Source organism: Trachypithecus francoisi, unplaced genomic scaffold (assembly GCF_009764315.1).
Source record: "Trachypithecus francoisi isolate TF-2019V2 unplaced genomic scaffold, Tfra_2.0 Lachesis_group5, whole genome shotgun sequence".
Lineage (NCBI taxonomy): Eukaryota > Metazoa > Chordata > Mammalia > Primates > Cercopithecidae > Trachypithecus > Trachypithecus francoisi.
In genome coordinates, this window is record NW_022681470.1 from 41,308,836 (window position 1) to 41,325,047 (window position 16,212).

General features: G+C 41.6%; 1 protein-coding gene across 1 annotated transcript in view; it reads left to right on the plus strand.

The window, feature by feature from the left end:
* Positions 1–16,212, plus strand: part of CUNH1orf21 (chromosome unknown C1orf21 homolog) — a 265,567-nt gene that overhangs the window by 90,684 nt on the left and 158,671 nt on the right. The window contains exon 2 of the mRNA XM_033199473.1: positions 3,240–3,458. Within this exon, the coding sequence (XP_033055364.1) occupies positions 3,365–3,458 (94 nt within the window). The 5' untranslated portion in view covers positions 3,240–3,364. The remainder of the gene's footprint in view (positions 1–3,239; positions 3,459–16,212) is intronic.

Genomic DNA, 16,212 nt, shown 5'->3' on the forward strand with positions numbered 1-16,212 from the left:
AACTTGAAAACATCACTCTTAAATTTGAATTGCTGCTGTAAAATGATATCGCACGTATGTTTCAGAAACAAAATCTAGACCTATTTATAATTTGGTGAGAACTCATATTGAGCTATAGTGCTTTAAAATATGTGTAATTACATTGAAATTTCTTGAGTCATCATTTGAATTGGGTGTAAATCATGTCAAATCTGCTCGTTAACCTACCCCTCACCCCAATGCTTGAATAACAGAGACATTCTTTTAATAAAACAGAGCCATTCTTTTGTATCTTATTTTTGTTAGCCTTCTGCAGTATATTTGATTTCAAATAATTTCCACCTTTAAAATTCAAATAAAATTTTTTTATGCAAACACAACTTTTAAAGCACAGAAGAAACACCAGTAGCTGCTTTCAGGAGTAGCAAAGGATAAGTCGTGTCTTCAGTTCTTCCCATTGCTTCTTGGATAGCATAAGAGGCTGTAGACATGAGATTGGAAAAGCGAGAGGACTCTCAAAGAGCATGATTGTTGAGTTGTCTCTTACTTCTCAGTGTACTCTGATTTTGTTAGGATTGCCCCCTCCTGTTTTTACTTAATTTATTCTGAAAAGGTGGCAGGGAAGCCACCTAGGTTCCCCTTCTCACTTCGATCTCTCCTGCGTATGTGTAAGTGTGAAGTGGTTTTACCACACTTCCTTTTTGAACAGTAAGGAATCATGTCTGGGAGCCCACATCTGTTACCTTGCATGATGATGCTGGGGATGAGGAAGCAGGGGGATGGATGCTGCCCCTGACAAGGTGCTGGCTGGGAATCCAAAACAGCAGCAGTAGCAGCAGCAATAACAACAACAGCAAAAGCATAAGCAGCAACAGCATTGGCCGCAGCAACAAAATCAGCAATTCACAGCAGCCTCTGGGTTACAGAGGGGACTCTTGTCTTCTCCCACCTTTACAGCTGAACCCCTTGTCCTTTCCCTCTTGTCTAATATTTCATTGATGTTTCTTCAAAAACTATGACAGGTTGACAGAATGGACCTCTACACAACTAATTTAATATTTTCTCACAGTGTGCTCTAAGTTGGATCAGAAAGACTGCCTGTGGTCTTAGGATATCCCATAGTTTATTCGGTTGGATGAAGGTAGCAAGTCCTTCTGCAGGCCCTTCATGGAGTATCAGCCGTCCAGTCCTCTGCCCTGTCCCCCATCCCCACCTGACCCCTCTGAAATGAACACATGCAAATATGCCATACTCGTCTACATTCTAGTGTCTTAGCCCAGGCTGTTCCTTGCGACTGAATAATGCTACCATCCAATCAGCCTGGTAAATTTCTACCAAACCTTTGATACCCTAGAAAAATACTACTTCCTTCCTCTGCCCAGTCATAATCTAATCTGCTTTTTTGAATTCTGTGTCGCCATAGATTCCTGTGAAACTTCAATCAGAGCTCATATTACATTGTATTGCGTGCAATTTTTAAAATGTCAGCATCTCTTCTGCATAAGGCCCCTGAGCTGTATACACCAGTATGACTAGACCATCAAATAGAAATACTGTAGCCTTGAAGACATTACTGCTAAGTAATGGAATAGGATGTGTGTGTGTGTGTGTGTATGTGTATGTGTATGTGTGTATGTATGTGTGTGCACATCCGCAGGCCTGGATTTCATATAGTTTTGAGATGAAGACCTGTTAACATGAAGTTACATGAAGTATGGGGAGGATATAAGCATTAGTCATCTAGGAGAAAAATCTTCCCGGTTTGTAGAACTTTACCAACAAACTCTACACTTCCTAATAATAATTTAACACAACCAGTGATAGAGAATAGTTTGAAGAATTATATGAGACATGACTAATGTTACAGTCATTGTCAATATTTACTGCAATTTGTATTTGCTTGGCTTAATTTAAGATCACTGCCTTTATATCTAAGTTCGTTTATTAGATTGATTATGCTTATTTGAAAAATTCTCTTTGCTGAGATTTTATGGTTTAAATGATTAAATTTCTACATCCAGAGCTGTCCTTAGTGCTCTAGCAAGGAGGATTTAGGAGCTCTAGTCTTCTTGGTAGAGAAAGCGTATAGCTACTGTATAGTAGCACTATCTGTGAAACTTGAGAAACTTCCACTGTTCATGGGCGGAGGGCAGTGGGATGTGGGTGCTGATGAAGATTAAAAGAGTCTTGATGCCTTCTTTGTACTGCCAGGACTCTGAGGAGGTAAGGGCCTGTATTACAGTGGGAGGGATGGGAACAAAGGAATGTGTAGGAGAGATGTTTCAAAGGAAACATTTACAAGACTGGAATAAGTCATCCATAGGCCTGGAATGGTTGGGTTAGGATGATGAAAGAATAAAACAAAAATGAGCAAGTTGAGCATAGCAAACACTCAGAATTTGAGCAGCCACCTTGGATGGGGCAGGGAAAGGTAAAGTCACTTAAGTCAACTTGAAGATTATCTCCTTTGCGGTGTATCTGTAAATACTCTTTAAGCCTTTATGAGAGATCAGTAGAGGCACAAAGTTTACTCCAAAAGCTTGACGACAACCACTTTGTTGCTTTTCTTCATATTTTGACATCTTCTACCCAATCCTTAAAACATTTGGCTAGCTAAGCAGAAAATGGACAAAAGTAAGTTTAAGACCTTGCCCCATCTCCTTCCTTGGTCATCAAAACAGTGTCACCTCAGGTAAAATAAAATGCTGAATTATTTACAGCCTTAACCAGAAATGTATAAAGTAGCCCATCTTCCAGTCTGAGGAGGATGGCTACCTTTTCCTGGCAAAATTTGAGGAGCTGGGAGGGCTGGCCTGCAGGGTAGGATGAGGAAGATGAAGAGCTTTTCCCAGCCTCCTGAACTAGGTGGATCTCAAGAGTGTGCTCTCCTTCCTCTACAGTTTTTGAGATTTCAGAACATTAGTAAACCTACAGGTACTTTAAGAGTATATGTGGCAAGCAGTAGTGCCCAAATATGTATTTGAATAAATACGTATTTTTGGTATCTCCTCAAAAAGTTCACTCCTCGGCCATATGTTGCATAGGGACGTGCCTTTCCATCTTGCTTTCTGAGCGGGAAATCAAGTGAGAATGGGCCATGCTGCACGTGGTTCTTCCGTGCCCACCACAACACCAGTGCGATCGATGGGTGGGTCTGTGCATGACTTCTAGTACACTGCAGGCCACAGCACACCAAGATACTGAGGCTTGTGTTTTGCTGCAGTCACCGCCTATTCTAATCTAGCTTTCTTTTCTTACAGGTGCACACATCTTGACCAATTCAGCAGCAAGGTGGATTTTCTTTGTGTTTAAAGAAAAAAAAATGTCCCCGTGTCTGTAGAGATGATTTACAGTTCAGCCCGGCTGAAGCTGACCGAATGAGACTATGGGCTGTGCCTCCGCCAAGCATGTTGCCACTGTTCAAAATGAAGAGGAAGCCCAGAAAGGGAAAAACTACCAGAATGGAGATGTGTTTGGCGGTGAGTCCTATCAAACTTGACTCTTGACCCATTGATTCTAGGCCTTTTCCTTTTTTTTATTGGTACATAATATTTGTACATATTTATGGGGTGCTTGTGATATTTTGTCACCTGCCTAGAATGTGTAGCGATCAAGTCAGAGTATTTAGGATATCTTTCGCCTTGAGCATTTATCGTTTCTATGTGTTGGGAACATTTCAAAACCTATCTTTGAGCTATTTGGAAATATACAGTACATTATTTTTAACTATAGTCAACCTACTCTGTTATGGAGCATTAGATCTTATTCCTTCTAAGCCTTTCACTTTTGTGACAGTGAATAATTACAGTGATTATTGGGTTATACCATCTGAGGTGAAGGGGTGATGAGACTCACTGGAAATCAATGTGAATCTTTACTTTGGATCAGCTACATCATAATTTATACAAAGTGGTCTTTGAGGAGGAACATGGAGGGTTGTTTTTTCCCCCCCCAGGAACTAGCATTTAAATCAAGCTTCAAAGAACCAGCAGGATTTAAATTGGTACGTGGGACAGTGGCCATGGGCTGTCCTGGTAGAGGAGAACTGTAGGACTAAAAACAGAAGTCCAAAAGGGGAGTGAGTGAAGATTTATAAATGAGGGAGTGAGGTGTTTTTTTAAAGCGTAATAGAGAGTGAACTATACATTTTCAGATTTTAAATAAAAATACAATGAATCTAATAATCATCTTTTAACCTCTCTCTGTTGACTCAAAATGACTTTAGGATATCTAGTGCAAAGGCCACAAATTGGCAAACCATGGCCACATCTGGTCTGCAAATACATTTTTTTGCCCCCTCCCTAAAGAGTTTTAAAATAAAAAGCAAGGCAGCCTTTAAAAATCAGGATATTTCAAATAAAACCCAAATATCTTCAAAAGAGCTGTCAACAATAGGTCTTCATTCCTTGAGACAACAGTGTGGGGTGGAGTAGCAATTGTCCCTGCAGCCGGGCTGTGGCCTCCAGTGAATGGCTAACGCTTCCTCCCTGCATGTACACCAAGTTCACTGTGCTCATTGACATTACCTGGCTACTTAGAGGCTTTTATGCTTGCCTGATCTTGAGATTGGCCCTTAGATGATTATTGTGAAATTTGGATATATAAACAAAATTTAAATTAGTACAAGGCAGATGAAGCAGTTTTTGTGGAATTATTTTAACAATAATACCTACTACATGACATTTGCATGATACTTTTATTTATAAAAACACTTCCGGTGGCTCAAGCCTGTAATCCCAGCACTTTGGGAGGCCGAGACGGGCGGATCACGAGGTCAGGAGATCAAGACCATCCTGGCTAACACAGTGAAACCCCGTCTCTACTAAAAAATACAAAAAACTAGCCGGGCGAGGTGGCGGGCGCCTGTAGTCCCAGCTACTCGGGAGGCTGAGGCAGGAGAATGGCGTGAACCCGGGAGGCAGAGCTTGCAGTGAGCTGAGATCCGGCCACTGCACTCCAGCCTGGGTGACAGAGTGAGACTCCGTCTCAAAAAAAAAAAAAAAAAAAAAAAAAAAAAACAACACTTCAACTCTTACTCATTAAGGGACATTATTGAGATATGTTGTAGAACCTCACTGAGATAATGTTTACATGTAAATAACTGTAGCTGCATCATTTAGTCACTGTCAAATAATTCTACTACTTTTAGAATCTCTAGCTTTTGGTTCATTGTAATGATTGTTATAGTCTCCTGGTGAAGAATTAGGAATGGTACGAAAGAGCTAATGCTCAGTTGAAAGTGGACTTGTGTGTTTGGGATGGAAGACTTTGTTTCATTTTGTTCAAAGGAGATGCATTAGTTGCCTGGAACAAATTTGCTTCTACTGGTAACTACCTATAGCATGGAGAACTGTGAAGAAGAGTAACATATATGAACATTTTAATAAAACTACAGTCTAGGTCTTTGAAACCACAGTTTTTACGGAAAGACTTGATTGGAACTAGAGTCATTACTGTCACCCTCAAATGCTTAACTTTTAAGAGAAAATAATTTAACATCAGGGATTTGTTTAACTTCTAGCTTATGTTCTATGTCATTATCATTTTTATAATAGAGTTACCATTTATGGAGCCGCCACCATATGTCAAACATTGTGAGGCATTTACATTCATTTTTATGTTGAATTTTCACAACAGTCTTGTGAAATATGTGCTATGCAAATTTTACATACTTGGGAACTGAGCACAGAGAGACAGACTCGTCCAAGATTACCCAGCTACGAAGTGCTAGAATCCAGATTGCTCACACTCCAAAGTCCACCTTTCTTTTTTTTCTTCTGAGGCGGAGTCTCGCTCTGTCGCCCAGGCTGGAGTGCAGTGGCCGGATCTCAGCTCACTGCAAGCTCCGCCTCCCGGGTTCACGCCATTCTCCTGCCTCAGCCTCCCGAGTAGCTGGGACTACAGGCGCCCGCCACCTCGCCCGGCTAGTTTTTTGTATTTTTTAGTAGAGACGGGGTTTCACTGTGTTAGCCAGGATGGTCTCGATCTCCTGACCTCGTGATCCGCCCGTCTCGGCCTCCCAAAGTGCTGGGATTACAGGCTTGAGCCACCGCGCCCGGTCCACCTTTCTTTCTCCATGCTGTTTCCTGATGCCCTGCAGCCTCCCATTGTTTTTTGTTTGTTTGTTTTTTGTGTTTTTTTGTTTTGTTTTTTTGTTTGTTTTTTTTTTTGAGATAGTCTTGCTCTGTGGCCTAGGCTGGAGTGCAGTGGTGCGATCAGGGTTCACTGCAGCCTTCACCTCCTGGGCTCAAGTGATCCTCTCGCCTCAGCTCCCTGAGTAGCTTTGGGATTAAAGGCATGTGCCCTCACACCTGGCAATTTTTTTTTTAATATATTTTTAATAGAGATGGGGTTTTGCCATGTTTCCCAGGCTGGTCTAAAACTCCTGGACTCAAGCAATCTGCCCACCGTGGCCTCCCAAAGGGCGGGGATACAGGTGTGAACCACCGTAGCCAGCCCTCATTCTTTAAAGTATGAGGGCACAAAAGTATTGATTGGTCTGTATCCTATGTGTAAGGCCTTTTGCTAAATGCCATGGAGATTACAGAGGTAAATAATCCATAAACCTTGCCATCTAGGACTTTGTAAGAAGATAAGAAAGTGTTATGAAGCAGAATAAGCCAAATACCCTAAGAGGAAATGACATACCTCACAGTAACAGTCAGGGGATAGATGCTCTGCCTTAAACGGCAGAATCAGAGCAGATTTCTTACAGAGATGACATCCAAACCTGTCCTTAAAGGACTGAAAGAAATGAAACCTGTCACAATCTAAACTGGTAAATGAACAGCTAGGTAACGTGAGACTTATTCAAGAATAATAAATATTCTAATTTATGGAACTAATGAATGGAACATAAACTATAAATGGGACAGAATTGGCTAGAAAACTAAGTTAGGGTTAAATTATTGGAGAACTTTGAATACCAAATGACAGTCTTTAAAAAGATAACCTTAGATTGTCAGAGCAAGATTTGGTGATATTCAATATGTTGTGCTTACATTCTGCTTGGCAATGAGACCACTTAACCATCCCTTCACAACTTGTATAGCCAGGAAGACTCTATTGTTCTAAAGCACCATGTGTATTTTGCAGATGTTAGCATCTGATAAAGGAGCTTTGTGTTAGTCAACTATTGCTGTAGACTGTAACAAACTCAGGTTCAGTCACTCGCGACTTGCAGACTCTAATTCACAAGAGTGAGGTCTGGCATAAAGGAAGTGACTTTATTCAACAGCTTAGCTTGGGGGAAGAGGTACAGGCTCCTGCCTTTAACGGTACTGTTTTTCTTTTGGGGCAGAATGCATGGACTTTTAAAGGGGGACTTGGCATGAATGGCATACAGGGGAGGGAGTGAGCAGGTGGGGGTCTGCGTGACTCAGTTTGTTGCTTAATCTACTGGTGGTCGAACTGGCGTCGTTGCAAGCAGAGCTAGGTTATATAGTGGCCTTTGTCTCAAGACACTCTCCAGTTGGGAGAGCCTTCCATCAGGGACATACTTTAGGTTGTAAATTGACTGTTGTCTCTTGAGGCAATCTCCTTGTGGGAGACAGTTTCTGCTCTGGAGTTTCAAAGTAAGCACATAGTTAGATAAGCTTCCAGTGTAGGGAGTGTCTGGTGAAGGGAAGGTAAAGGTTATGATTGCATTTCTGAAGAGCTAGTTAGGAAATGGGAACAGAGGAAAAGAAGGAAAGAGAAAAGAAGAAATAATTAAATAAATAACACTCTCTCTCATTGGAAAAAAGGGGGTACTTGGTCATAAGACACCTGAAGCTCTCAGTTGCATTCGAAAGTAACTGTGTCTTTCTTGATTATGAATTGGTGGGTCAGCTGTGGTAGCACTTCTCTATGTACCTCTCATCTTTCTCCAGGGACCAGCAAGCCAGTGGGGACATGATCTCCTTTCACAGAAGGGCAAGAGTGCAAGTGATACGTATGGTGCCTCCTAAGTTTGGACTCAGAGCTGGCGCACTGTCACTCATACCCTAGCCAAAGCAGGTCACATGAGTGAGCCCAAAGTTAGGCAAAATAGTATACTCTGACCACAGTGCATTTACAGTAAAGGTATAGGTGCAGGGAGGGTCAAGAATTGGGGCTAAAAATCAGTTTACCCCAAGCCCACCTGGTCATTGCTGTCTCTGTGCCTCTATGTAGTTCATGCCATAAAGTGTCAGTTAAGACCTCTGCTAAATTTTCTTCATCCTCCCAACACCCACATTGAAATTTTATTTACTCCAGCATTCTATCATCTTGTTAATCTCTCTAACACAAATATTAGCAAGTTTGTGGGATTGTGTTAAATAAAGCAGGAATACAATGGGGAGAGAACTTCACCAATCCAGGGAGATACTTTTTCTAGCCCTGTAGGGCTCTGGGAGAAGAATTACTAGAATCCAGTGTCAAGACAGTCCCAGTACCCTAGATATTTCTGAATACCACATTTTAAATATGACGAGGAAAGGTCTTGTCTGTGTTTCTTCACTTAAATTAATTTGCAAGAAGTTTTCAAAATCCAGCAGTGATCACACATGGTGGCAGATGAGTGATAGTGATAGGCCCACTTTTTAACCATTTGTAACCCATTGTTTCTGTGATCTCTTATTGTGAAATACCGCAGAGTACCTTGAAACATAACCAGCTTATTTCTCAAGATTCTGTGGGATGACTAGAGTTCATCTGCTGTTCTCGCCTGGGCTCAGTCATGCAGCTGCATACAGCTGGGATCTCAGCTGAACTCAACTATCCCAGATGGATTTGGGCTTCTGTCCACAAGGCCACTCTTTCCAGCTGGATAGCCAAACTTTTCAGCCCGGCTTCCAAGAGAGGAAGTGGAAGCTGCCAGGCCTCTTAGGACCTGAGCTTGAAAATTCAAGAAAGCCACTTTTGCTGCCTTCTGTTGATCAAAGCAAGTCATAAGACCAGCCTAGAGTTGAGGGAGCAGAGTCACTCCACCTCCTGAGTATGTGCCCATAGAAAGGGGAGGAATTGCTGGGAGGTGTCTTTGGAGACCAATGCCCATTGCGAGAGGAAGTTATAACTCCATACCTGGGATATATTTCAACCTGGACAATTATATTCTGCTTTCTAAAACACCCGTCTATTTTTCACCAAATAAAGTGGCCTTATTTATGCTTTAAAAGCTAAACATTTAAAAATGTTTTTAAAATGTTATTACCACATATTGTTGAAGATATGACAAAGTCTGTGCAGAGTGGCATCTTTGGGGACGGCTCTGAAGTATGTGTCTCTGGGTGTGTATACACACACATTCGATCCTTTTCCTAAAGGTGTTAATTTAATTTCAAAGCTTCTGAAGACATGTTCAGGAGCTTTGATGCCCAATGTGTTTATACAAATGGTATTTTCCATTTTTTGAAGCAGTTTGGGCTCCATGATGTCTTGATTATTTAGGAGCCCCACCACAACAAATGTGTGTGACAGAGTTTCTGTAGCATGTTCTACCATGCAGAATTAAATGCTAAATGGGCATCTTGACTCCTAGATTTCAGAAAATTTAGGAGATCATTGACAAGGAACTCCATCAGTGATATTTACTTACACATTTTCTTTCACTTTAAGTGTTGAAGCATAAAAAGTTTCAGATCTAAAGTTCTTCCTGACACACTGTGTACCTTTCAGAAGTCAGATTCACTTCAGAAGGTTTCATCTTCACATTGGAATTTTCCTTCCCTCAGTTGTCAGGGCAGATGTGAATAGTGGTCAGCAGATCTGCTGAGGTCATTCAGAGGACAGCTGAGCAGATTGCCAAGACCAGCTTGCAAAAAGTAAGTGACTAACAGGTTCAAGTTATCATGAACTGGTTAAGCAAGTTCTAGAAAGCCAAGTGCTTATTGGATTTCTTTCAACAGTCATTCTCTTAGACAACTAAAGTGGGTGCATAGAACACATTCAGGCCTTATTAGGGAAATTAGTACGTCAGACTTGAGATCATGATCTCTCCTGCAACCCGCCCCCAAGTGGGGAGAAACTCTTACAGTTATATTGACTTTCTTTTTTGCACTTTTTCTGTTTCCATTGTTTGAATAATGTAGGCTTTAAACTTGAGTCACTTTTGGCTTTTGCAGTTAGTTTCCAGATCCTATAAATCTCACCCTCTCCTAGCATTGCTTTTCCTACCACTACTGTAGTTTTGGCTGTGACAGCCCATCACCCCAAGAACTGCAGTGTTCTCAGGAGGAATCTCCTGTTAACCTCCTTTATTGCTTATTTGTTCCTTTGCTTGTTTTTGGTCTGTTTTTACTTCTTCATTTTTTGGCACCACTATCAGATTGGCTTTTTAAAGTACTCCTCTGTTGGTATTAAATCTTCTCTAGAACTTTGTTTGTGCCTAGTTCTTAGCCAATAAATCCCAAATCCTTAGTTAACATCCAAGACACCTGAAGATGGCTCATATCCACCTTTGCTGCCTTTGTGTGTGTGTGTCTGTGTGTGTGTATGTGTGTATTTTGAGACGGAGTCTTGCTCTGTCACCGAGGCTGGAGTGCAGTGGCTTGATCTTAGCTCACTACAGCCTCCATCTCCCAGGTTCAAGCAATTCTCTTGCCTCAGCCTCCTGAGTAGCTGGGATTACAGGCACCCACCACCACGCCCGGCTAATTTTTGTGTTTTTTTTAGTAGAGGCAGAGTTTCACCATTTTGGCCAGGTTGGTCTTGAACTTCTGACCTCAGGCAGCCCACCCACCTTGGCCTCCCAAAGTGCTAGGATTACAGGTGCAGCCTTGTTTTATACTCTGTTCCTTCATGATCGCCTTCTTCAGTCATCTGAGCAAGGCGGCCTTGTGAACTTATCCTGCACCTTCGCTGCTCTAGGCCCTCCAGTACACAGCGACCTCTGCTTGGCACGGGCCCCTTTTCCTGACTTCATGTCTTTAAATCCTGTTCGTTTTCCAAATGTAAAGTTTTATGCAGAGGTTCCTCTAATACCTTCAGAAGGTATCTCTTTCCTGCCATCCCAGAATACTTTTTATTTATTTGATTTATTTGTTTCTGTGTCTAATCTGTCTTATGAGCTGGTTAGCTCCCTGAAGGCAGGAACTGCATGGTCTTGAGAGGACAGAGGGCTCCCAGATGGCCAGGGAGCTGGAGGCAGAGAGATTGTTCAGGAATCAGGTTGGGCACTGACTGAACCAGCCCTCCCATATAACTAAGGTGGCCCGCACTGCTGCCGAGTTTGGTTTGAGGCCCAAGAGGGCCTGATGTTTATAAACATCCCTTTAAATGGAGGCACTTAGATTATTGCAGGCGCTTAGATTATTGCAGTAAATTCTTCTGGAATGATGGTGTGAGACTGAGCAGCAGTAAAACAAGCAAGAATTTGGCTGCTTTCTTTCACTAGGACTTTGTATTGCTCTGTGGCTTCAGTTAAGTTCTGATCCTTGGGTATACCTAAATGACAGCATATAACAGGTGCATGTGGCTGTGTGTGTGTGTGTGTGTGTGTGTGTGTGTGATGGTGTTATGCCGATCTATTACTCATCTAAAATGCTGTGAGACCTATTTCACAAGGTTATGGTGAAAATTAAATGAGAAAATACATCAGATTTATTCAGAAATTAAAAGTACTTGGAGGCAAAGTCACAATTCATGTTTATGTCTCATAGTTTTTGATTGCATTCAGTGAAGATGGATTAAAGATACCTGTGTTTGTGAGACAGTAACAGAGAGAATAATGTTTGTCAGTGCAGTCCAGCACAGTAGCCATGAGCCGCATGTGGCTACTGAGCATGAGAAATATGACTAGTCCTAATTGAGATGTGCTATAAGTGGAAAATGAACTTTTAAATTTCATCCTAAATGAAAATTTAACATGAAAAACGAATATAAACTAGCTCATTAATAATCTTGTTATTGATTACATGTTAAATGATATATTTTAGATCTATCAGGTTAAATAAAATATATGAAGATGAATTTCACCTGCTTCTTTTTATCTAATGGGGCTACTAGAAGTATTAAAAGTACACACATACCTCACGTGTTTCTATTGCACCGTGCTGGCTTATGTGACTGAGAGGTAGCAGTGGTAGTGTGAGAATTTCCTTGTCTTTCAAGTTTTCGTTTTTATTGGATCTAAGAGAAAAGGAGTTTGATGGAGGCAGTGGCCCTCATTCTCTGCTGGGAATCTCCATAGGTGGGATATGCGTTAAGTGAGCACTAGGGGTGTACACTCAGCCTTTTGTGTGTTGGTGGGGGTGGTGATCTGGGAAAGAGGGGTACATGGGGGATCACCAGAGAGGCAGAATTGGGAGGCAGCTTGGCCAATGAACAAGAGCAACGCCACCTTGCTCCTTTCTGTACTGCTTAGTGGTAGACTTTAGCTGCCTCTACTGTAACTTTTTTGCTGGCATAGGGCAGCTTCTATTGGCTTCTGAAGCTGTTATTTCCCGAAGGTGAGAGAGAAAATCATTTTTCCCTTTTTCAGTTTTTAGTGAATCATAGGACGCGGTAAAGATCCCTAAGGGCAGGAGAAGTGTTTGATGGATTTGTGATAGGCCAGATTTAGTCACAAAAGCTGATAAATTTAAGTCAAGATAAGTGAGGAACATGGTCTTGGGTTTAGGCTTTGAAAGCTCCCTGATGTCTTGAGCTGAGCCCGAGAAAGGTCTTAATGGCTCAAAGTGCACATGGGGCTCATGGAATCACAGAAGCCAGTCGACCTTGGCTCACAGCTTTAACTGCCTTCTTCTGAAGTAAAAGTGCTCAGCCCAGTGTGTGACTCAGAGAAGGTGCTCACAATGTTAGTTTTATTTCCTTCTTGGGCCATGCTGATGGCGCTAACTTCAATAGGAAAAATGAAACATGCGTGTATGTGAGCCTGGAATGGAGTGGTTGTGAATTCTGTCTTACCAGCTGGGGTTTGATTCCAGCGTCACTACTGCCTGTGCTGTCTTGGATAGATAACTTAGCTGTATTTGTTTCCACGTCTATAATATGGAGGAAATAATGGCATCCACCACTTGGAGTTCTGAGGAGGAACACATAGTTAATAAAGAGAGCATCCAGAAGAAGGCCAGTGCACAAGTAGCATGGAAGCACTTGTTATAAATAGTATATGGGCCTGAGTGGACTGGCCCCACCTCTTCACTTTCCTCCCCTCGGCCAGCACAAAATAGATACCATGCTGGATGCTGCCTTCATGCCAAGTTTGGTCTAGCCGAGGTAAAGCCAGCAAAAATTTCTACTTGGAAACGTTTTCTATGACAGAAAGTTAAGAAATGCTCTATACTTTCTATATTAAAAAAAAATCCAAGTGCTACTTTTCCTTCCCTTGCCAGCTGGTATCATGAGCCTGTTCTTTTAACGTTAGAGAGATAGTGGAAAATAAGACCATTTGTCACTCCCTGCTGCCAGGCAGCCGGGTTGCAAGATGAGGGAACACCTGAGTCTTCGGAGACCATTGGCAGGGACGCACCGGCAGGGCCCTCTGAGTCCCTTTGGTTTCCTTCAATTACTCCCTTGCCCCTTCAAGTGCTTGTATTGTCTGTAGCAGTGGAGAACTGCTGGGTGCTTCCTGGCCCTCTGGCACCATTCAGTGAAAGGTGAGAGGACTGGAGCTGCAGGCAAGGCCTGCTTGGGGATGAGGGAAGTTCTCAAAACGAGCCTCAGTGACAAGAGAGGAAGTCGAAGGTTTCTTTACCCATTGCACTTCCCCTTGGAGTTATTTTCTCCTGAGTGACACTACAGAATTTAGACATTCAAAACAATGGCTTCTTCCTGGACTCCTGGCTGATGTAACTGAAGGGACCTGCCTTGCTATGAGTACCTCTCCAGGCAGCCCCTACCTGGCCCATGGGCCTTATTAGGCCCTGGCTGTCCTCCGTAGAGACTAATACAGCTCCTGCCTTCTGCACCTGGAACTTTACATGTGACTGGTTATTTTGCCCCTGAACCATTACAACTTGGATTCGTGCTTTACAGTGTATAAGGCTTTTTCAAACATAGTTATTATCATGATTATCCTTACTCGATAGAAGGGGAAACTGAAGTTAAGAACTACCCCAGTTCACTTAAGAAGTGGAACAGTGGCTAGAATGGCAGATGCTGACTCGACTAAGGGAGATTCCTCCTTGGGAATAAGACACTGACATTAAGTCCAAACCAACCTTTGCTCAGAAGCCTTTGAGAAGTCATTGTTAACTGGCTACTTGAGGTCAGACTCAGCTTTTAAACGAGGATGGCTGGAGATTCTAATATGGTCATTAGGGCTGTTTTCTCTGGACCTGAAATACAATGTCATGGTAAGCACACAGACCAAAAATCTGGCAGATTGGTTTCAGATCCTGACTCGGCTACTCACTAACATGTAGTCTTGGCAAATTGCTGAGGTTCTTTTTGCCTGGGTTTTCCCATCTGTGTAGTGTGGGGAATAAAACTAGTACTTGCCTGCCTTCATGGGGCTGTTGTGAGACTAAAATGTATTAATATTTGTAAATCTTAGCATAGTACTTGGCACATGATAAGCGCTGAGTTAGTATGCTCATCATCATATTAGCAGCCTGCAGTTACACAGACCTCTGACCTATGCAGTTTGCATTTCTGAAAGTGGTTGCTTGGTTTCCTCTGATTACGCTGAAGGAGAATGCGTCATCAGTTTATTTGTAGATGTATAATTCTCTAAACTTAAAAGGTGATCAATTATCCATGAAATACTTATCTCTTTCTTTTAGATTTTAAGATATTTGTGTTCCTGTGGTTTGTTCTTTCTCTGTTTTGACCTAGACCAGTTTCTGCACTGTGTAAGATGTGTACTTGAATATGTGTCTTTTAAATCAAAAGACCAAAGGACATGATTCAGGAATGATGAATATAACATTGTGCCTCATTTCTTTGAAAGTGTAGTTTAAAAGAAATCCCACCATAGACGTTAACAAATACATTTTTCGCTTATCAACCATAAATCTATACATGAGTGTGTGTGTCTTGTTTATCATGCAGAGGGAGATATTGGTAAAAGTATGGAGTGAAGCACCATGAGAGGACTAGAGCCAGTAGACACAGATGATGCCCCAGCGATTGTAATAGGATAAACGTATCCATAAGCAGCTGAAATAAAAAGATATACCAATTAATTGGGTACCATTTCAATTCACATCTTATTCTTTGAAGATATTCTGTTATTTGTGATTATAATACTAAAAATGAAATCCCCCAATTTATCCCTTCATATCAGAATTTTTCAGACGAATCTAAAAATTTAACTGTCAAATAAGGAACTGTAGGCTGGGTGCGGTGGCTCACACCTGTAATCCCAGCACTTTGGGAGGCTGAGGTAAGCAGATTGCCTGAGCTCAGGAGTTTGCAACCAGCCTGGGCAACACAGTGAAGCCCCGTCTCTACTAAAATACAAAAAATTAGCCGGGTGTGGCAGTGTGCTTCTGTAGTCCCAGCTACTTGGGAGGCTGAGGCAGGAGAATTGCTTGAATCCAGGAGGTGGAGGTTACAGTGAGCCAAGATTGTGCCACTGCACTCCAGCCTGGGTGACAGAGCGAGACTCTGTCTCAAGAAAAAAAAAAAAAAAAGAAAGAAAGAAACTGTAAAAGTACTACAAAAAATACAAATGAGTATTTTTATAATCTTAGGTTGCAAAATGTCTTTCTCATAATGCTACAAAACCCAGTACCAAAAGAAAACCTTTGTGATAAACCGTGATTATATAAAATCTAAAATTTTGCATAGCAAAAAATAAACCACCATAAACTAAGTCAAAAGATAAATGTCAATCTAAGAATAATATTTGCAATACAACTAAAGTTAATATGACTAATATGAAAAAGACCCTTCAACATCTGTAAGGAAAGAACTACATACCAATTGAAAAATGGACAAAGTTCATGGCCAGGCAATTCAAAAGAGAAAAAATATAAAGGGACAAAAAAAGTACAGACAGATATTCTACTTCTCAGTAATAAAATCATATGAAAACAAACCAACAAAAACACCCAAGCAAAAACAAAACATTTTTTACCCTTTAGATTGGGCAGGAACAGGTGGCATCTGTCTCATGCTATAATGGGGAATGTCAACGCAGAACTATTTTTCTGGGGCACAAAATAGTAATATATATCAAAAATGTAAATGAGCATACCCTTTGCCGCAGGAGACCCACTGCTAGGAATTTATCTTAAGGAGATAATGGGACAAGTGTGCAAACCTGTATGTTCAAGGGTCTTTCTCACTGATGAAACATGCATGGAATAGAGCCATTAGAATGAT